This window comes from Salmo trutta, chromosome 3 (assembly GCF_901001165.1).
Source record: "Salmo trutta chromosome 3, fSalTru1.1, whole genome shotgun sequence".
Taxonomy (NCBI): domain Eukaryota; kingdom Metazoa; phylum Chordata; class Actinopteri; order Salmoniformes; family Salmonidae; genus Salmo; species Salmo trutta.
The window spans coordinates 7,815,466-7,837,455 of record NC_042959.1 but is presented as its reverse complement, the minus strand read 5'-3'; the positions used below and the strand labels follow the sequence as shown (position 1 = coordinate 7,837,455).

Sequence of the window (21,990 nt, the reverse complement as noted above, 5' to 3'; positions counted from 1 at the left end):
ATTTTTGATCACAGAAACAATGAGAAAATATGAACAAATAAATAAATAATGAAATGTTCATTATATAAAGCAGCCCGTGTAATCATCTGCCAGAGAGTAGCCCCAATCGGCCCGAGCCCCAGGTAATACATTTGGGCCAGATAACTCTCACCGGAATCGGCCCGAGCTCAATCCCCGCATCCTAGCCATAATGTAATACTGGCCACATGTATTCGGCCATGTCTGACTCTACGCCAAGTGCCCCAACTCTCAGCCGGAATCGGCCCAGATCCACTGTGCTAGCTGGGTGGTGTCCTGTGTGAATTTAAGTATGCTCCCTCTAATTCTCTCTTTCTCCCTCTCCCGTTTCCTGGCTGTCCCCAGTCCACCTGGTCATGCTGCTGCTCCAGTTTCAACTGTTCTGCCTGCGGCTATGGAACCCTGACTTGTTCACCGGACGTGCAACCTTGTTCCGGACCTGCTGTTTTCGACTCTCTCCCGCTCTACCTCACCTGCTGTCTCAACCTCTGAACGCTTGGCTATGAAAAGCCAACTGACATATACTCCTGAGGTACTGACCTGTTGCACCCTCTACAACCACTATGCTTATTATTTGACCTTGTTGGTCATCTATGAAAATTTGAACAGCTTGGAGAACAATGTCCTCTCATAATCTCCACCCGGCAGAAGAGGACTGGCCACCCCTCAGAGCCTGGTTCCTCTCTAGATTTCTTCCAAGGTTCCTGCCTTTCTAGGGAGTTTTTCCTAGTCACCATGCTTCTACATCTGCATTACTTGCTGTTTGGGGTTTTAGGCTGGGTTTCTGTACAGCACTTTGTGACATCGGCTGATGTAAAAAGGGCTTTATAAATACATTTGATTTGAGTGGTCTTGTTTTGATTCATTGTATTTCTGAAGAACAGAGGAAGATTGCAGTGGGCCTCAAAAGAATCCAGACAACAGAAGTTTTCTGTTTTGAACTTTGGAGTAGAGCACCCGTCAAAGGAGTTCTCAGGCGTGACGACGGATGTTCAGGTTGAATGCCTGAAGAGAATTCCTGGTGTGGTTGGAGCCCGGCGTCTAACCCGCTGGCTGAATGGAGAGAAAGAAGAAAGTCTGTCGGTACAGTTGTTTTTTGATAAAGAGCAAATACCTATGCATGAGAAGCTTGGTTATGTAAGATACACAACAAGAGCTTTCATCCCCAAACCACTGCAGTGTAACAACCGTAAAGGATTTGGCCATGTTTCAAGTGTGTGCAAACGGATAGAGAATACTGAAGAACGCTGTGTAGAAGGACGACGGTGTTGCAATTCAAATCAAAATGTATTGATCACATTCACGTGATTAGCAGATGTTATTGCGGGTGTAGCGAAATGCTTGTGCTTCTAGCTCCGACACTGCAGTAATATCTAACAGGTAATATCTAACAAATTACACAACATATACCCAATACAATAGTAATTAAGACTATATACATATGGACGAGCGATGTCAGAGCAGCACGGACTAAGATACAGTAGAATCGTATAGAAAACAGTATATACATATGAGACGAGTAATGCAAGATATGTAAACATTATTAAGTGAATGAGATACCGTACAATAGTATAGAAAACAGTATATACACATGAGATGAGTAATGCCAGATATGGTGGGGATCTTGATCCCGAGTTCCTGCAATGCCCTGTAAGGGTGAAGGAGATTTAGGTGGCAAAAGTTAAGAGCGGTCAATCGAATCTGCTATGCAGAGACGATTAAAAGAATTGAGAAAACAAGTGATGCTAAAAAAAAAAAAAGATATGGTAGTGGACGCACCACAGCCTGTAGTAAATGTTTTCTGCCAGTCAAAAGATACCCTGTGTGTTAAAAAGTGGATTTTGTGGCTTTCATTGCCACAGTTAGAAATTGTAAAAAAAAAGTCTCAAAGAAGTCTAAGAAACTGGACGTTATTGTGGCTGCAGCAGAATATTTTTTTTGGGGGGGCTTAAGGGTTGCGGTCCAAACACTTAACAGACACACCCTATCCCCTCAGCCCTCGAATTAAGTGGACACTTCTGATGACGTTTCATGACGTCTGACAAGTATACACTTGCAGGGCAAAACTACAGTCAATTATGAATGCATGCCTACTTATATTAACTATAATTATTAATATATGCCTACTGTATGATAGCAAATTAATTAGCTAACTAACTAGCCTAGCTACTTCAAAAGAAGGAAAATGTTTTATTTCTACAATATCCAAAAGCTAACCAAATTAAAACATAATTACTTTTATGAGTCGTGTTTGTGCATTAGTACCACAATTTCTAACTTATTTACATTTGTTTTTACCTACACTTGTATGTTGACTCCATATTGTCGTTGAGGTTTTACATCTTGGGGGACTTTTCTTAGCGGATGTACAATAATCTCGAATTGAATTATCTGCCTTTTCAGGCTCCGAAGTGAACATATAGTTAATTGTACATTCGCAAACTCCATTAAAAACGAGGACTGAGGGGTTTACGTTGCAAACTTCCCTTAGTTGGCTAATAATTTGGACCGACTACAAATATGGCAGTGGGGATCCCCCAAGGGCATAAGGCTGAGGGTTTAGGGCCGAGGGCGGCCTACTTTAAGTTTGAAATGCAGCCAATGACTTTACATCTGAATACTTACAAGGGGTACTGGCACCCCGGAAGACCCGCCCTCCCAGGCTCCCCTTGAACCTGTTCTAGGGATCAGATCTGTCTTTTTTTTTTTTTTTACAGAAAAGTTGTTTCGTTTATGTATTTATTTTTTGGGTAGTTTTTGAGCATCATGTTTCAATTCCGCACAGTAGGTGGCGGGATACACATTCAACAGTGTGATCGCCAATATACCATAGAAGAAGAAAGCTACTGTTGACCAATGACGACCTATGGCTATGCAAAGCTACTGTAAGTGATACACAAGTTGCAGTACCTCGTCTTCGCCAACAGGTTGCACTGCGTGTGTTGTAAACAGTGAGATCTCCATTTTGTGTCTTTTTCCTAGAGGTTAGCGATTACTTTCCTTTTGGCTGTGAACGACACAGCTAATTCCGTGATTTTCGGATGCATTTTTATGCCTAAAACATTGGAGTGGATTGGATGATCCGATTTGATGACTTGCTTATTCGTGTCCTGCTACGATTCGCAAGGAGAACGCAATCAGATGTTTTCATGTTTCTAGCCCATTTGCGAGCAAAATAACACCAAAACAAGAACAACAATGTCAGACGATGTATGGAGTCACATCCAGCTACCAAACGCCTGAGGGGTAGGCAAACGCTTTAGATTTAGTGGTGTATTTAATTTGAAAGTAATACAATGTGCCATACATTCATTTGTAATGAATAACTAGAGATGAATTGTTAGCTACTAGCTAGCTCAACGACATTTTGGGGGGGTCGCATTTACAAGCGCTAACGTTTGCAAACTAACTTAAATGTGAGCGAAGTTACTTGGCTGGCTAGTTAGATTGCGGTTGCAAAATAGAAGAAAACGCGGGTTAATTAGTTAGGTTGTATAAACACTTATTTCAATAAATATGCCATTAAATGATAACGTTTTTGTTGCTTTCAAATAATTAAGTCAAGCAAGGGAATAGTTAGACACTTAACTTTAGCTAGGTAGTTAACTAGCTCATCTAATATAAACGCGCGCCCCAGCAGCAGGGGGGCAACTTTGGAGAATTCAGTATTTATTTATTAATTTTACCTTTATTTAACTAGGAAAGTCAGTTAAGAACAGATTCTTATTTACAATGACAGCCTACCCAGGGCCAAACCCGGACGACGCTGGGTCAACTGATTTGAACCAGGGATTGCACTGAGATACAATGCCTTAGACCACTGCGCCACTCGGGAGCCCCATTTAAAAGTAGATATCTATTATTCATTCATTCATTGAGAACATAATAGTCGGAAAAATGTTTTAGATACAGCTACTAGGTATAACTTGCCACGTGTGTAGTATGTTTGTGTCTATACACACAGGCAGGCTATTTGGTACATGTCCATGCAGGTTTATATTAGCCTACATGTGGCAGACACCAATCTAGTGCCTCGCCAGGGGTATATTCATTATGCCGATTCTGTTGCAAAATGTTTTGCAACAGAAACGGGTTTAATCCAAACGGAAAACATTTCGCAATTAACTATTTTGGACAAATTCAGGTAGGTCCCTCCCCGCTTCGTTCTGTTTGCTTCCGTTAGGTACTTAAATGGTAAACGGTTTCCATTTCGAGACATAATGAATACACCCTAGAATCCATGCTTATGACATTATCCACTCCCTTTCCCCTCTCTCTACCCAGGATCGTAAGATGGGTCAAGGAGGAGTGAAGAAGAGCAGGAGTAACAAAAACAACAGCAGAGTTCGGCGTCGTCTGATTGAAAACCCCTCAGAGGGAACCCTTCTCACCGCCGCTCCCGGCAGTGCCATGTCCGTTGCCTTGGCAACCACCATCGCGCCTTGTTCCTTCCATCCAGCCAACTGATGCAACCAGGTGACGTGCCCAGCGAACTCAGTAACAGACCTCACCTCAGCCTCCGTCACCGCCACCGCTCCGTGGGCCTCTACCTGGAATACCCAGAGCCTCCCACCACAAAGGTACTGCTACTTAATTGTTGCACTAACTCTTTTGCACTGACTACCCACACACTCTGGACTCTACCCACACACTCTGGACTCTACCCACACACTCTGGACTCTACCCACACACTCTGGACTCTACCCACACACTCTGGACTCTACCCACACACTCTGAACTCTACCCACACACTCTGGACTCTACCCACACACTCTGGACTCTACCCACACACTCTGGACTCTACCCACACACTCTGAACTCTACCCACACACTCTGGACTCTACCCACACTCTCTACCCACACACTCTACCCACACACTCTACCCACACACTCTGGACTCTACCCACACACTCTGAACTCTACCCACACACTCTGGACTCTACCCACACCTCTACCCACACACTCTACCCACACACTCTGAACTCTACCCACACACTCTGGACTCTACCCACACTCTCTGGACTCTACCCACACACTCTGGACTCTACCCGCACACTCTACCCGCACACTATACCCACACCCTCTGGACTCTACCCACACTCTCTGGACTCTACCCACACTCTCTGGACTCTACTCTGGACTCTAAAAATGTTAGCCATGAATAGCCATGTTATTTTCCACTCCCTGTATATATAGCCATGTTATTTTCTACTTCCTGTATATAGCCATGTTATTTTCTACTTCCTGTATATAGCCATGTTATTTTCCACTCTCTGTATATAGCCATGTTATTTTCCACTCTCTGTATATAGCCATGTTATTTTCTACTTCCTGTATATAGCCATGTTATTTTCTACTTCCTGTATATAGCCATGTTATTTTCTACTTCCTGTATATAGCCATGTTATTTTCTACTTCCTGTATATAGCCACGTTATTTTCTACTTCCTGTATATAGCCACGTTATTTTCTACTTCCTGTATATAGCCACGTTATTTTCTACTTCCTGTATATAGCCATGTTATTTTCTACTCCCTGTATATAGCCATTTTATTTTCTACTCCCTGTATATAGCCATGTTGATTACTACTCCCTGTATATAGCCATGTTATTTTCTACTTCCTGTATATAGCCATGTTATTTACTACTTCCTGTATATAGCTATGTTATTTACTACTCACTGTGTATAGCCATGTTATTTACTACTCACTGTGTATAGCCATGTTATTTACTACTCTCTGTACATATCCATGTTATTTTCTACTCCCTGTGTAAAGCCATGTTATTTTCTACTTCCTGTATATAGCCATGTTATTTTCTACTTCCTGTATATAGCCATGTTATTTACTACTTCCTGTATATGGCCATGTTATTTACTACTTCCTGTATATATCCATGTTATTTTCTACTTCCTGTATATATCCATGTTATTTTCTACTTCCTGTATATATCCATGTTATTTTCTACTTCCTGTATATAGCCATGTTATTTACTACTTCCTGTATATAGCCATGTTATTTTCTACTTCCTGTATATAGCCATGTTATTTACTACTTCCTGTATATAGCCATGTTATTTACTACTTCCTGTATATAGCCATGTTATTTACTACTCCCTGTATATAGCCATGTTATTTACTACTTCCTGTATATAGCCATGTTATTTTCTACTTCCTGTATATAGCCATGTTATTTACTACTTCCTGTATATAGCCATGTTATTTACTACTTCCTGTATATAGCCATGTTATTTACTACTTCCTGTATATAGCCATGTTATTTTCTACTTCCTGTATATAGCCATGTTATTTACTACTTCCTGTATATAGCCATGTTATTTACTACTTCCTGTATATAGCCATGTTATTTTCTACTTCCTGTATATAGCCATGTTATTTTCTACTTCCTGTTTATATCCATGTTATTTACTACTCACTATTTTTATTCGTTATTCACTGTGTTATTCCTCGTGTCACCATTTCAATATCTTATTTTTTTTAATCTTCTCTTTAACTCTGCGTTGTTGGAAAAGGACCCGTATGTAAGCATTTCACTTCGTAGAAAACAGCATTTCACTGTTGTGTACAAAGCATGAGACAAATACAATTTGGGAAAGGGACCATTCCAGTTCAGTAATGCAGGAATTTTTTCTCATAGAGAACTATTATTATTATTATTATTATTAACTATTGAGATGTCAGGTTACTTCCTGAATTCACAGATGTTTTTTTTTTTTTTTTTTTTCTCTACAATGATTTGACACCCATTTCCCATCTGATATTAAAAAGTATTTATTTTTATCTAATCTTAGGTTAGTACAAAGGACCAGAGAGCCCAGGCCCAGCAGACTAGCAGGTCCCTGGGAATCTGACTCTTCCCCCTTGGGGAGACCTACTCCTGCCTGGAAAACAGCACTGCTGACTTCCACCTCTCCACACCCAGCATGGACTCCCTGATCGGGGACTCAGACCCCAACCTGTTCCCCATGTCCATGAGGACGGAGACAGCCTTCTCCCGGGACCAGGACCCTATGGATATGGATCAGGAAGGGTACATTGGAAAAGACCAGAAACTGTTCAGCGACAACACTCTGGATCTCCTCCAGGACTTTGAGTTGACAGGCTCCCCCTCAGACTTTTACGTAGGGGAAGACGCCTTCCTCTCCTCCCTAGCTGAAGACACTCTCCTGGGGGATGAAAGCCAGGATCGTGGGGTCTCCAACTCCACCTCCAAGCCAGCTGCTACTATGACCAATAGTGGTAGTTTTAGCGGTTCCAACACCACCACATTGAATGGTAGCAGTCTACTAGCATGTCAGGATGAATCCAACTCCAGCACCTCTACGACGACCACCTCCACTTTTCCCATGGTGAAGGAAGCTGGCTTCATTCAGCTGTGTACTCCAGGGGTGATCAAACAGGAGAAGACGTCGGCCATGCATAGCTACTCCTGCCAGATGAGTGGTAGTACCGGCGGCTCCACTTCCTCCTCCCCCTCCGAGCTGTCCAGCGCCAGCCCCAGCCCCATCTCCATCGGTGGGGTGAGCACCTCTGGAGGACAGAGCTACCACTTTGGAGGCAACAGTAGCATCAACACCCCATTGGCATCCGCAACCAGTGGAGCTTCTCAGCAGAAGGATCAGAAGCCCTCAATGTTCAGCCTGTATCCTCCGCTGGTGACAGTAGGAGAGGCCTGGAACAACATTAGCTATGGGGACGGAGCTTCTGGAATGCAAGGTCTCTCCAGCCCTACCTCCTCTTTCACCAGCAGCTTTGCCAGGTAAGGAGAAGAACTGAAAGAATGTTGCTAATAGAAAACAGTCCTGTGGTTGGTCTGGTGGTGGTGGTCTGGTCAGTCTGCTGCAGAGCGAGGGTGAGACTGGTGTCACATTGCTATGTAGAGAACTGTGGAATAGGACTTACAGCAGGGCTCTTGGTTTGTAAACATGTAAAAGCAACTCGGTCCAGTCAGTTGGTAGGTTTGAAACTGAATTGAAAAGGGTTAGAGATTATACTAGTGTTTAAAAACATTATAATTATGATGATTTTTTTTATTTATTTCTCCCCTTGCTTGTATCGACATGCCTTAAATCACTTTGTGTCAACTGTGCAGGGGAAGGAAATATCACAGCCCCTTTCAGCAACTATTTCCTCTATAGCGGTGGCTAGTAGAAAGTCGGTCATGTGTTCTCTGATACCATAATGGTGTCTTACTTCAGGCTTTAGAAATGTTTGCTAAACAATTACCACACCTCACAGGCTGTGCGGTCCCAAATGGCACCCTATTCCAGAGTTTTTAGCTTCTGCTCAAAAGTAAAGTAACGCACTATATAGACAATAGAGAGCCATTTGGGACACAGCTATAGTTACAGTACGGTAGACCACTGCCCTTCAGAGCTCTGGGGAATAGAGGCAACAATCTGTGTCTATATAAACTAGGGGTATTCCACTTTAACCTCACAGAGACATGTCACATCAACATCTACGGACCTGTTCTACAACACAGTGCTTTGTCTGCCTACTCTGTTTTTTATAATTACAGCGACACTAATACTAGTATAGACTAGTTATTATATAGAGCTATGCTAGTATAGACTAGTTATTATATAGAGCTATGCTAGTATAGACTAGTTATTATATAGAGCTATGCTAGTATAGACTAGTTATTATATAGAGCTATGCTAGTATAGACTAGTTATTATATAGAGCTATGCTAGTATAGACTAGTTATTATATAGAGCTATGCTAGTATAGACTAGTTATTATATAGAGCTATGCTAGTATAGACTAGTTATTATATAGAGCTATGCTAGTATAGACTAGTTATTATATAGAGCTATGCTAGTATAGACTAGTTACTATATAGAGCTATGCTAGTATAGACTAGTTACTATATAGAGCTATGCTAGTATAGACTAGTTATTATATAGAGCTATGCTAGTATAGACTAGTTATTATATAGAGCTATGCTAGTATAGACTAGTTATTATATAGAGCTATGCTAGTATAGACTAGTTATTAATAGAGCTATGCTAGTATAGACTAGTTATTATATAGAGCTATGCTAGTATAGACTAGTTATTATATAGAGCTATGCTAGTATATCAAATCAAAGGTTATTTGTCACGTGCGCCGAATACAACAGGTGTAGACCTTACAGTGAAATGCTGAATACAACAGGTGTAGACCTTACAGTGAAATGCTGAATACAACAGGTGTAGACCTTACAGTGAAATGCTGAATACAACAGGTGTAGTAGACCTTACAGTGAAATGCTGAATACAACAGGTGTAGACCTTACAGTGAAATGCTGAATACAACAGGTGTAGGTAGACCTTACAGTGAAATGCTGAATACAACAGGTGTAGGTAGACCTTACAGTGAAATGCTGAATACAACAGGTGTAGACCTTACAGTGAAATGCTTACTTACAGGCTCTAACCAATAGTGCAAAAAAGGTATTAGGTGAACAATAGGTAAGTAAAGAAATAAAACAACAGTAAAAAGACAGGCTATATACAGTAGCGAGGCTATAAAAGTAGTGAGGCTACATTCAGACACCGGTTATTCAGGCTGATTGAGGTAGTATGTACATGTAGATATGGTTAAACTGACTATGCATATATGATAAACAGAGAGTAGCAGCAGCGTAAAAGAGGGGTTGGGGGGGCACACAATGCAAATAGTCCGGGTAGCCATTTGATTACCTGTTCTGGAGTCTTATAGACTAGTTTGTATATACAGCTATTCTAGTGTAGACTAGTTAGTATATACAGCTATTCTAGTGTAGACTAGTTAGTATATACAGCCATTCTAGTGTAGACTAGTTGGCATATACAGCTATTCTAGTGTAGACTAGTTGGCATATACAGCTATACTAGTGTAGACTAGTTAGTATATACAGCCATTCTAGTGTAGACTAGTTAGTATATACAGCCATTCTAGTGTAGACTAGTTAGTATATACAGCTATTCTAGTGTAGACTAGTTAGTATATACAGCTATGCTAGTGTAGACTAGTTAATATGTACAGCTACGCCCGTGTAGACTAGTTAGTATATACAGCTATTCTAGTGTAGACTAGTTAGTATATACAGCTATACTAGTATTGACTAGTTAGTGTATATACAGTTGAAGTTGGAAGTTTACATACACCTTAGCCAAATACATTTAAACTCAGTTTTTCACATTTCCTGACATTTAATCTGAGTAAAAACTCCCTGTCTTAGGTCAGTTAGGATCACCACTTTATTTTAAGAATGTGACATGTCAGAATATTAGTAGAGTGATTTATTTCAGCTTTTATTTCTTTCATCACATTCCCAGTGGGTCAGAAGTTTACATACACTCAATTAGTATTTGGTAGCATTGCCTTAAATTTGCTTAACTTGGGTCAAACGTTTCAGGTAGCCTTCCACAAGCTTCCCCAATAAGTTGGGTGAATTTTGGCCCATTCCTCCTGACAGAGCTGGTGTAACTGAGTCAGGTTTGTAGGCCTCCTTGCTCGCACACGCTTTTTCAGTTCTGCCCACAAATGTTCTATAGGATTGAGGTCAGGGCTTTGTGATGGCCACTCCAATACCTTGACTTTGTTGTCTTTAAGCCATTTTGCCACAACGTTGGAAGTATGCTTGGGGTCATTGTCCATTTGGAAGACTCATTTGCGACCAAGCTTTAACTTCCTGACTGATGTCTTGAGATGTTGCTTCAATATATCCACGTAATTTTCCTACCTCATAATGCTGCAGTCCCTCCTGCAGCAAAGCACCCCCACAACATGACGCTGCCACCCCCGTGCTTCACGGTTGGGATGGTGTTCTTCGGCTTGCAAACGTCTCCCTTTTTCCTCCAAACATAACAATGGTCATTCTGGCCAAACAGTTCTATTTTTGTTTCAGCAGACCAGAGGACATTTCTCCAAAAAGTACGATCTTTGTCCCCATGTGCAGTTACAAACCGTAGTCTGGCTTTTTTATGGCGGTTTTGGAGCAGTGGCTTTTCGGGTTATGTCGATATAGGACTCGTTTTACTGTGGATATAGATACTATTGTACAGCATCTTCACAAGGTCCTTTGCTGTTGTTCTGTGATTGATTTGCACTTTTCACACCAAAGTACGTTCTAGAGGTCGACCGACTATGATTTTTCAACGCAGATACCGATTTATTGGAGGACCAAAAAAGCCGATACCGATTAATCGGCCGATTTTTTGGGGGGGGGGGTTTACTTTTTTTTATGTGTATTATTTATTTGTAATAATGACAATTACAACAATACTGAAGGAACACTTTTATTTTAACTTAATATAATATCAATAAAACCTATTTAACCTCAAATAAATAATGAAACACTTTTTCAATTTGGTTTAAATAATGCAAAAACATAGTGTTGGAGAAGAAAGTAAAAGTGCAATATGTGCCATGTAAAAAAGCTAACGTTTAAGTTCCTTGCTCAGAACATGAGAACATTTGAAAGCTGGTGGTTCCTTTTAACATGAGTCTTCAATATTCCCAGGTAAGAAGTTTTAGGTTGTAGTTATTATAGGACTATTTCTCTCTATACGATTTGTATTTCATATACCTTTGACTATTGGATGTTCTTATAGGCACTTTAGTATTGCCAGTGTAACAGTATAGCTTCCGTCCCTCTCCTCGCCCCTACCTGGGCTCGAACCAGGAACACATCGACAACAGCAACCCTCGAAGCAGCGTTACCCTTTTAGAGGAAGGGGAACAACTACTCCAAGTCTCAGAGCGAGTGACGTTTGAAACGCTATTAGCGCTCACCCTGCTAACTAGCTAGCCATTTCACATCGGTTACACCAGCCTATCTCAGGAGTTGATAGGTCATAAAGGAGTTGATGAGTCATAAACAGCGCAATACTTGAAGCGTTGGCGAAGAGCTGCTGGCAAGTGCAGTAAAGTGCTGTTTGAATGAATGCTTACTAGCCTGCTGCTGCCTACAACCGCTCAGTCAGACTGCTCTATCAAATATCAAATCATAGACTTAATTATAACATAATAACACACAGAAATACGAGCCTTTGGTCATTAATATGGTCAAATCCGGAAACTATCATTTCGAAAATAAAACGAAATACGGAACCGTTCCGTATTTTATCGAACGGGTGGCATCCATAAGTCTAAATATTCCTGTTACATTGCACAACCTTCAATGTTATGTCATAATTACGTAAAATTCTGGCAAATTAGTTCGCAACGAGCCAGGCGGCCCAAACTGTTGCATATACCCTGACTGCGTGCAATGAACGCAAGAGAAGTGACACAATTTCCCTAGTTTAATATTGCCTGCTAACCTGGATTTCTTTTAGCTAAATATGCAGGTTTAAAAATATATACTTCTGTGTATTGATTGTAAGAAAGGCATTGATGTTTATGGTTAGGTACATTCGTGCAACGATTATGCTTTTTTAGCAAATGCGCTTTTGTTAAATCATCCCCCGTTTGGCAAAGTTGGCTGTCTTTGTTAGGAAGAAATAGTCTTCACACAGTTCGCAACGAGCCAGGCGGCCCAAACTGCTGCATATACCCTGACTCTGTTGCACAGAACGCAAGAGAAGTGACACAATTTCCCTAGTTAATATTGCCTGCTAACATGAATTTCTTTTAACTAAATATGCAGGTTTAAAAATATATACGATAATATAGGACGCAGGACAAGATAGATAAACTAGTAATATCATCAACCATGTGTAGTTAACTAGTGATTATGTTAAGATTGATTGTTTTTTATTAGATACGTTTAATGCTAGCTAGCACCTTACCTTGGCTCCATGCTGCACTCGCATAACAGGTAGTCAGCCTGCCACGCAGTCTCCTCGTGGAGTGCAATGTAATCGGCCATGATCGGTGTCCAAAAAAATGCCGATTACCGATTGTTATGAAAACTTGAAATCGGCCCTAATTAATCTGCCGACCTCTAGTAGAGACCCTAGTCGATTCCAGGCTGTATCACAAAACGGCCGTGATCGGGAGTCCCATAGGGCGGCGCACAATTGGGCCAGTATCGTCCGGGTTATGGTTTGGCCGGGGTAGGGTGTCATTGTAAATAAAAATGTGTTCTTAACTGGCTTACCTAGTTAAATAAAGGATAAATAAATAATTATTCTTATTGTAATTTCTGCTCGGCGTCAGTCGCGGTTCGCTCTAAATCACGACTGTAAAAGGACAAGCTTTGTTCTTCCCCAGATGAGATATATTTTCCCTCGTCTTGACCAATCAAACTCCCACATTCACTAAGCAGGCATTGGATCAGCAGACATCCATCCTCTGACTGATGTACGTTTGCCTTGAGTGTAGTTGTTCTCCGGTAGCAAGTTAAAAAGCAGCATTGGGCTAACTTGAAGCAAAGCATTAGGAAATGTAGCTGGCTACATTCTTTCTACGATGGACATGCATCGTCTGGAAAAAATACCAAAATAATTGTAAGCTAATTGACTTATGCTTGTCTGTTAGCCAAATAGCCTTGCACTTCTGCTGCCATCTGATGAAACACGAAGCTATTTTCTGCCAAATGTGTTGCATTAATTTATGTTGCGTGAAGAAAAACTATAGTTCCACGTGAATGATCACTCTATTGAATAAAAACAACTGTTGGCTTTCAATATAAAACACAGGTGAAATGACGTAAAAAAAAGGCAGATTCTTTAAGTCTGCGTTTTGAAAATGCTAATTGCTGAAAGCTAATGTGACTTATTGCCGCTGATGTAAAAAGAGCTTTTAGAAGGGTCCAAAGTAGTGCACTATAAAAGGAGACATTTCAGATGACTGAGTCATAGGTTATAAAGGTGAGGCACGAAGTCATTTCACTGGCAGGTAAAGAATGAAAAACAGAGCTGAGAGACAAGCGTGTCTAAGCGTGTGTAAGTATTAGTGCCAGCTTGTAATGGCTATCGACAGACACCTAGGAACAACATCAAACCCTGAGGCCAAAATTACATAAAGGGTGTGTCCAGACAGTCTTTACTACAGGTGTGCAGATCACCAGCCTCATGACAGACAGAGGAACAGACCAAACCGTGAGGCCAAAATTACATAAAGGCTGCGTTCCAGACCGTCTTTACTACAGGTGTGCAGATCACCAGCCTCATGACAGACAGAGGAACAGACCAAACCGTGAGGCCAAAATTACATAAAGGCTGCGTTCCAGACCGTCTTTACTACAGGTGTGCAGATCACCAGCCTCATGACAGACAGAGGAACAGACCAAACCGTGAGGCCAAGCTTACATAAAGGGTGCGTTCCAGACAGTCTTTACTACAGTTGACCTCACAACACCTGACGAAGTGAATACATCTCTGCAGGAAGTGGACCCACATGAATATGATATTATCAATCTACCCTAATTAATCGGCCATTCCGATTAATCGGTCGACCTCTAGTACGTTCATCTCTATGAGACAGAATGCGTCTCCTTCCTGAGCGGTATGACGGCTGCGTGGTCCCATGGTGTTTACACTTGCGCACTATTGTTTGTACAGATGAACGTGGTACCTTCAGGCGCTTGGAAATTGCTCCCAAGGATGAACCAGACTACAATTTTTTTTCCCGAGGTCTTGGCTGATTTCTTTTGATTTTCCCATGATGTCAAGCAAAGAGGCACTGAGTTTGAAGGTACGCCTTGAAATACATCCACAGGTACCAATTGACTCAAATTATGTCAATTAGCCTATCAGAAGTTTCTAAAGCCATGACATCATTTTCTGGAATTTTCCAAGCTGTTTAAAGGCACAGTCAACGTACCCACTGGAATTGTGATACAGTGAATTATAAGTGAAATAATCTGTCTGTAAACAATTGGTGGAAAAATGACTTGTGTCATGCGCAAAGTAGATGTCCTAACCGACTTGCCAAAACTATAGTTTGTTAACAAGATATTTTTGGAGTGGTTGACAAATGAGTTTTAATGACTCCAACCTAAGTGTATGTAATCTTCTGACTTCAACTGTACAGCTACACTAGTATAGACTAGTTATTGTGTACAGTTAGGTCTACAGCTACACTAGTATAGACTAGTTACTGTATGCAGTTAGGTCTACAGCTACACTAGTATAGACTAGTTACTGTATGCAGTTAGGTCTACAGCTACACTAGTATAGACTAGTTATTGTATACAGTTAGGTCTACAGCTATGCTGGTATAGACTGGTTATTGTATACAGTTAGGTCTACAGCTATGCTGGTATAGACTAGTTATTGTGTACAGTTAGGTCTACAGCTACACTAGTATAGACTAGTTATTGTATACAGTTAGGTCTACAGCTATGCTGGTATAGACTAGTTATTGTGTACAGTTAGGTCTACAGCTACACTAGTATAGACTAGTTATTGTGTACAGTTAGGTCTACAGCTATGCTGGTATAGACTAGTTATTGTATACAGTTAGGTTTACAGCTATACTAGTGTAGACTAGTTAGTATATACAGCTATACTAGTATAGACTAGTTAGTATATACAGCTATACTAGTGTAGACTAGTTAGTATATACAACTATTCTAGTGTAGACTAGTTAGTATACACAGCTATACTAGTATAGACTAGTTAGGTCTACAGCTATACTTGTATTGACTAGTTCGGTCTACAGCTATACTTGTATTGACTAGTTCGGTCTACAGCTATACTTGTATTGACTAGTTCGGTCTACAGCTATACTTGTATTGACTAGTTCGGTCTACAGCTATACTTGTATTGACTAGTTCGGTCTACAGCTATACTTGTATTGACTAGTTAGGTCTACAGCTATACTTGTATTGACTAGTTCGGTCTACAGCTATACTTGTATTGACTAGTTCGGTCTACAGCTATACTGCACTGAACAAAAATATCAAAGCAACATGTAAAGTGTTGGTCCCATGTTTCATGAGCTGAAATAAAAGATCCCAGAAATGTTACATACACAACTTCACTCAACTTTCTATGGTCTCCCCCTGAGTTAACACTATCAACATTTCCCTTTACTGTGGAAATTGTGATCAAATGAACGCAATTTTAGCTACTTTCAATGCAACATATCGAAACAAAACAAACAAGACTTAGTATGTAAAACTATGCAAAAGATTTTGTTGTATGGAGAACGCGGAGTAGGATTCTATTGCATTGGCAGGCACGACTCAGGCCTGTACTTTATACAGACCGGTGCGCCATAACCAATCAGAGCTACAGTAGGCCTATATGTAAATAGACCATTGCCATATAAGGATCTGTGCCATTCACTTTGAACTGGACTGGGTTTACAATATGAGCGATCATGAGTAGATGTGCTTGTTTTGAGATCAAAGTGAGAGCTGCATGTAGCCATATGTGAACATTTGTTCATATCTTTTGCTAGTTACTGAGTTATTAGCCCAGTTATAGATCATTTGTAGTCAGCAATGGGGGAGTGATTGCGTCCTACAAGAGAAGAAAAGCTGTACATCTTTGAAAAGCGAGTCAGGTAAAGAGCTTTTTTTTTTGTCTTAAAGGGGCGGTGTTGTATTTTGAGACAGGCTTGAATAAGTTAAGTAGCCAATAGGCAGAGGGTAAGAGGGTAGCATAATTTGTCTGATTCTCTGTAAAAATGGTATGGGAATAATGATGCATTTTATTTTGTGAAGTGTTTTTTAAAAAAAATGTTTATCAAGCACAACATTTTCAGTCACCTCCGTGTCTGAAGGATAAGTGGATAAACAGGTTAATGTCAAGCCCTGCATGTTATTTTCCCAAAGTCTCATGGAATGTAGGCCAACATTGAACACCACCCATTGGCTGCTACTGTAGGTTGAATGATAGAACAACTATTTCCATGTTCAAATGTTCTGGGATGCATTTTCTCCATTGTTTTTGATGGAAGGCCACTCTGGTAGAACTACATTATGATCAAATAGCCACAGTAGCCTCCTTGACCACTGTTCAGTCTAACTTAAAGCGGGCACAGCCTCAGTGTTCACAGTAAATGCATGCTGGAAGTTGCACAGAAATTTCACAATGTTCAAGTTTGCGCTGAGTCAATGAACCCCCAAAAATTGAGGGGCATTGATCATTACACAGGTGCACCTTGTGCTGGGGGACAATAAAAGGTCACTCTAAAATGTGCAGTTTTGTCACACAACACAATGCACAGATGTCTCAAGTTTTGAGGGAGTGTGCAATTGGCATGCCGACTGATGTTAATTTCTACCATAAGTGGTTTTAGAGAATTTGGCAGTACGTCCAACCTGCCTCTCAACCGTAGACCGTGTGTATGACGTTGTGTGGGCGAGCGGTTTGCTGATGTTAACGTTGTGAACAGTTTCCCATGGTGGCGGTGGGGTTATTGTATGGGCAGGCATAAGCTACGGACAACGAACACAATTGCATTTGATCAATTGCAATTTCAATGCACAGATATACCGTGACGAGATCCCGATCACTACATATTTCAGCATGATAAGGATAATGTCGCAAGGATCTGTACACAATTCCCGGAAGCTGAAAATGTCCCAGTTCTTCGATGGCCTGCATACTCACCAGACATGTCACCCATTGAGCATGTTTGGGATGCTCTGGATGGACGTGTACAACAGCGTGTTCCACTTCCCGTCAATATCCAGCAATTTCGCACAGCCATTGAAGAGGAGTTGGATAACATTTTATAGTCAACAATCAACAACCGGAACAAACTCTATGCGAAGGAGAGGTGTCACACTGCATGAGGCAAATAGTGGTCACACCAGATACTGACTGGTTTTTAGATTTTTTTAAACGTATCTCTGACCAACAGATAAATTATTTCATTTATTTAAATTGACTAATTTCCTTATATGAACTGTAACTCAGTAAAATCTTTGAAACTGTTGTGTCTTTAGCAAACTTAATGATGGTGTTGGAGTCGTGCCTGGCCGTGCAGTCATGAGTGAACAGGGAGTACAGGAGGGGACTAAGCACGCATCTCTGAGGTGACCCCGTGTTGAGGGTCGGCGGGCGTGCCTACCCTCACCACTTGGGGGCTCGCATTTTGCTATTTCCAAACAAACACGACTGTCCACGAGAATCCAAATAGGTCAGGTTTGCAATGAATAACTTCAATCAGACCCCCACTCACCTGTAGAGGGGGAAGGAAAGAACTAGTGGTGATTGACACTCACATCCTGTTGTAAATCAAGGGAGAAGATCCAGGCCTGTGCTCAAATTCACTAAAGGAATGTGCTTTGTCTCAACAGACCTTTTTTTCCGCAGAAACTCTTAACACGTTCAAAAGCGAATGCTGGAAAGATAATTTGAACTTAGAACGTGGTCTATAGAACTGTCATTTTGTGATGTCATAAAAAATGTTAAAAAGGAAATACTGTAACTTGGAAAGTACACACATTACATAGCTGAAGTTTCCATACTATGGGTTGTGCTTGTAATATGAAAAATGCTAAACGTGTTTTTGTTAAGAGAGGGATGTGATTTGAGAAGCTATAAGAGACAATTGTTTTCCATAACTTTGCACAGTGAGTGATCACTGCCCCGGAGTGAGTTCAGGGAATGTGCCAGCCTGCCGGAACCGCTCCTTTTCGTGCAAATTATATAAATTATGGATTAAGGAAAAAACACATTGAACCAGGAAAAGCGTGAAGTGGCAGCAACACGTTTTAAAATGGTTTGAACTTTGAATCTCAACACGAGGTGGAGACGATAAACTCACCTCCCGGTAAAGTATCTTAGAAAGCAAATTTTAAGTAGGACCGTCCTGTTACTCTGCTCAAATCATCATATTACGATACTCTCATCACCCCATTGGGGAACCATCGATAAAGCTGGCTAGCTTATCTTCAAAGAAGCCTCTTCGAGAGCTAATGGAAGGAAAGTCAACTTTTTGTAGTTCTGTTCAGGCAAGTCACCGGACCACTATGAAAGACAACAGTAGAATAGTTGGAACCATTTCGGACAATCAGAGCCTTACAAGCGTGCCACGAAAATGCCCAATCCGCCTTTCCAAAGCTGGCCGTTCACCGAGAGATCCCTGGCGAACCCAGGCATTTCACGTAAATACATTCATGATTTCTTACTCAAAGCGGGCGGCGGTTCGTGTGTAAAGGTATATGGTTACTGTAGGTGAGAGTAGTTTCTGAATGTGGCAATGTTAAGTGTCTCTATCCTTCTCCATCGCTTCTTTAACAAGCATCCATGTTGTCATTGTGTGTTCCCACTTAATTAGCTAGTAAAACAATGTATTAAACCAATTTGTGTAGTACTGAATCATAAGTAAGGCTTGGGTTTTTTGCCGATGCAAGGAGGTTAAGACTATTCAGAATGGTGATACGAGGTTATGATTAATGAGTTGACTGTTTTTATACAGTTGAAGTCAGAAGTTTACATACACTTATGTTGGAGTCAATTAAACTTGTTTTTCAACCACTCCACACATTTCTTGTTAACAAACTATAGTTTTGGCAAGTCGCTTAGGACATCTACTTTGCATGACACAAGTCATTTTTCCACCAATTGTTTACAGACAGATTATTTCACTTATAATTCACTGTATCACAATTCTCATGGATCAGAAGTTTACATACACTAAGTTGACTGTGCCTTTAAACAGCTTGGAAAATTCCATAAAATGATGTCAAGGCTTTAGAAGCTTCTGATAAGCTAATTTACATCATTTGAGTCAATTGGAGACGTAGATGTATTTCAAGGTCTACCTTCAAACTCAGTGCCTCTTTGCTTGACATCATGGGAAAATCAAAAGAAATCAGCCAAAACCTCAGAAAAAAAATTGTAGACCTGCACAAGTCTGGTTCATCCTTGGGAGCAATTTCCAGACGCCTGAAGGTACCACGTTCATCTGTACAAACAACAGTACGCAAGTATAAACACCATGGGACCACGTAGCCGTCATACCGCTCAGGAAGGAGACACGTTCTGTCTCCTAGAGATGAACGTACTTTGGTGCGAAAAGTGCAAATCAATCCCAGAACAACAGCAAAGGACCTTGTGAAGATGCTGGAGGAAACAGTGGGGGTGCTTTGTTGCAGGAGGGACGGGTGCACTTCACAAAATAGATGCCATCATGAGGCAGACAAGACATCAGTCAGAAAGTTAAAGCTTGGTCGCAAATGGGTCTTCCAAATGGACAATGACCCCAACCAAGCATACTTCCAAAGTTGTGACAAAATGGCTTAAGGACAACAAAGTCAAGGTATTAGAGTGGCCATCACAAAGCCCTGACCTCAATCCTATAGAAAATTTGTGGGCAGAACTGAAAAAGTGTTTGCGAGCAAGGAGGCCTGCAAACCTGACTCAGTTACACCAGCTCTGTCAGGAGGAATGGGCCAAAATTCACCCAACTTATTATGGAAGGCTACCTGAAACGTTTGACCCAAGTTAAACAATTTAAAGGCAATGCTACCAAATACTAATTGAGTATGTAAACTTCTGACCCACTGGGAATGTGATGAAAGAAATAAAAGCTGAAATAAATCATTCTCTCTATTAATATTCTGACATTTCACATTCTTAAAATAAAGTGGTGATCCTAACTGACCCAAGACAGGGAATTTTTACTAGGGTTAAATGTCAGGAATTGTGAAAAACTGAGTTTAAATGTATTTGGCTAAGGTGTATGTAAACTTCCAACTTCTACTGTAGATGTGATAGGTAAAAACAAACCTCTAAAAGGTTAATTTGGGAGATGGTAACTCTTTTTAAATAACCGCTCTCGTGGCGCCCCAGATCCTAATTAGTTAATTGTTACATTATGTAATTTAATTGTGTAACAATTTGAATATACTTAGTTAATTAGTTAAATTAGTCTTCAGATTAATGTTAAAGTCAAGTCACGACAACTGGCTCAACTATTCTAGGGAACTACAGTAAACTTCATGTAAAATAATGTGACAGGTGACATGAAGAACACGATTACTATCTCCTAACGTATTGCACAAGTTGACAGCAGGTATTTACTTAAAAAGTAGCTAGAAATATTAGCATTTATTGAAAATCTTCAAAGAAATAGTTTTGACGGTATTGAAAAACCATCCCGTGGCTGTTTCCAAATACCCCGGTATACAGTATACTGCCCAAGCCTAGTGACAGCAGCTCTAACTAGGAACAGATGGATGAGAACAAGAGGTCTCGTCTTCCACTTACATCCAGGTCCAATCACGCGTGTGTGTTTGTGTGTGACTGTCTGTGTATCTGATGAGTGGGAGTGAGTATGGTTTAATTTTTGTGCCTGTCTGCCTGCGGTGACGTGTGTCTAACCTGTGTGATATTTAGCGGCTTGCCGTTAGCTGAGCTGAAACCCTCTCCCTCCAAGCTTGGCCCCAAGTCATGTCTCGCTGTCTCTGTCTCGCGCTCTCTGTCTCGCGCTCTCTGTCTCGCGCTCTCTGTCTCTCGCTCTCTGTCTCGCGCTCTCTGTCTCGCGCTCTCGCGCTCTGTCTCGCGCTCTGTCTCTCGCTTTCCGTCTCGCGCTTTCCGTCTCGCGCTCGCGCTTTCCGTCTCGCGCTCGCGCTTTCCGTCTCGCGCTCTCGCTTTCCATCTCGCGCTCTCTGTCTCGCGCTCTCGCTTTCCGTCTCGCACTCTCCGTCTCGCGCTCTCGCTTTTTGTCTCGCGCTCTCTGTCTCTGTCTCGCGCTCTCTGTCTCGCGCTCTCTGTCTCTGTCTCGCGCTCTCGCTCTCTGTCTCTCGCTCTCTGTCTCGCGCTCTCGCTCTCTGTCTCGCGCTCTCGCTCTCTGTCTCGCGCTCTCGCTCTCTGTCTCGCGCTCTCGCTCTCTGTCTCGCGCTCTCTGTCTCGCGCTCTCGCTCTCTGTCTCGCGCTCTCGCTCTCTGTCTCGCGCTCTCGCTCTCTGTCTTGCGCTCTCTGTCTCGCGCTCTCTGTCTCGCGCTCTCCGTCTCGCGCTCTCCGTCTCGCGCTCTCGCTTTCCGTCTCGCGCTCTCCGTCTCGCGCTCTCCGTCTCGCGCTCTCGCTTTCCGTCTCGCGCTCTCCGTCTCGCGCTCTCCGTCTCGCGCTCTCC

General features: G+C 41.6%; 1 protein-coding gene across 3 annotated transcripts in view; it reads left to right on the top strand.

Annotated features, from left to right (window-relative positions):
* The first annotated feature begins 4,332 nt into the window (after positions 1-4,332).
* The window catches only part of LOC115167519 (glucocorticoid receptor), a 55,904-nt gene continuing 38,246 nt past the window's right edge, over positions 4,333-21,990 (top strand). For all 3 annotated transcript variants that reach the window (XM_029722003.1, XM_029721994.1, XM_029722014.1), the window contains exons 1-2: positions 4,333-4,598; positions 6,828-7,795. In XM_029722003.1, coding sequence (XP_029577863.1) covers positions 6,960-7,795 — 836 coding nt within the window. In that variant the 5' untranslated portion in view covers positions 4,333-4,598; positions 6,828-6,959. The remainder of the gene's footprint in view (positions 4,599-6,827; positions 7,796-21,990) is intronic.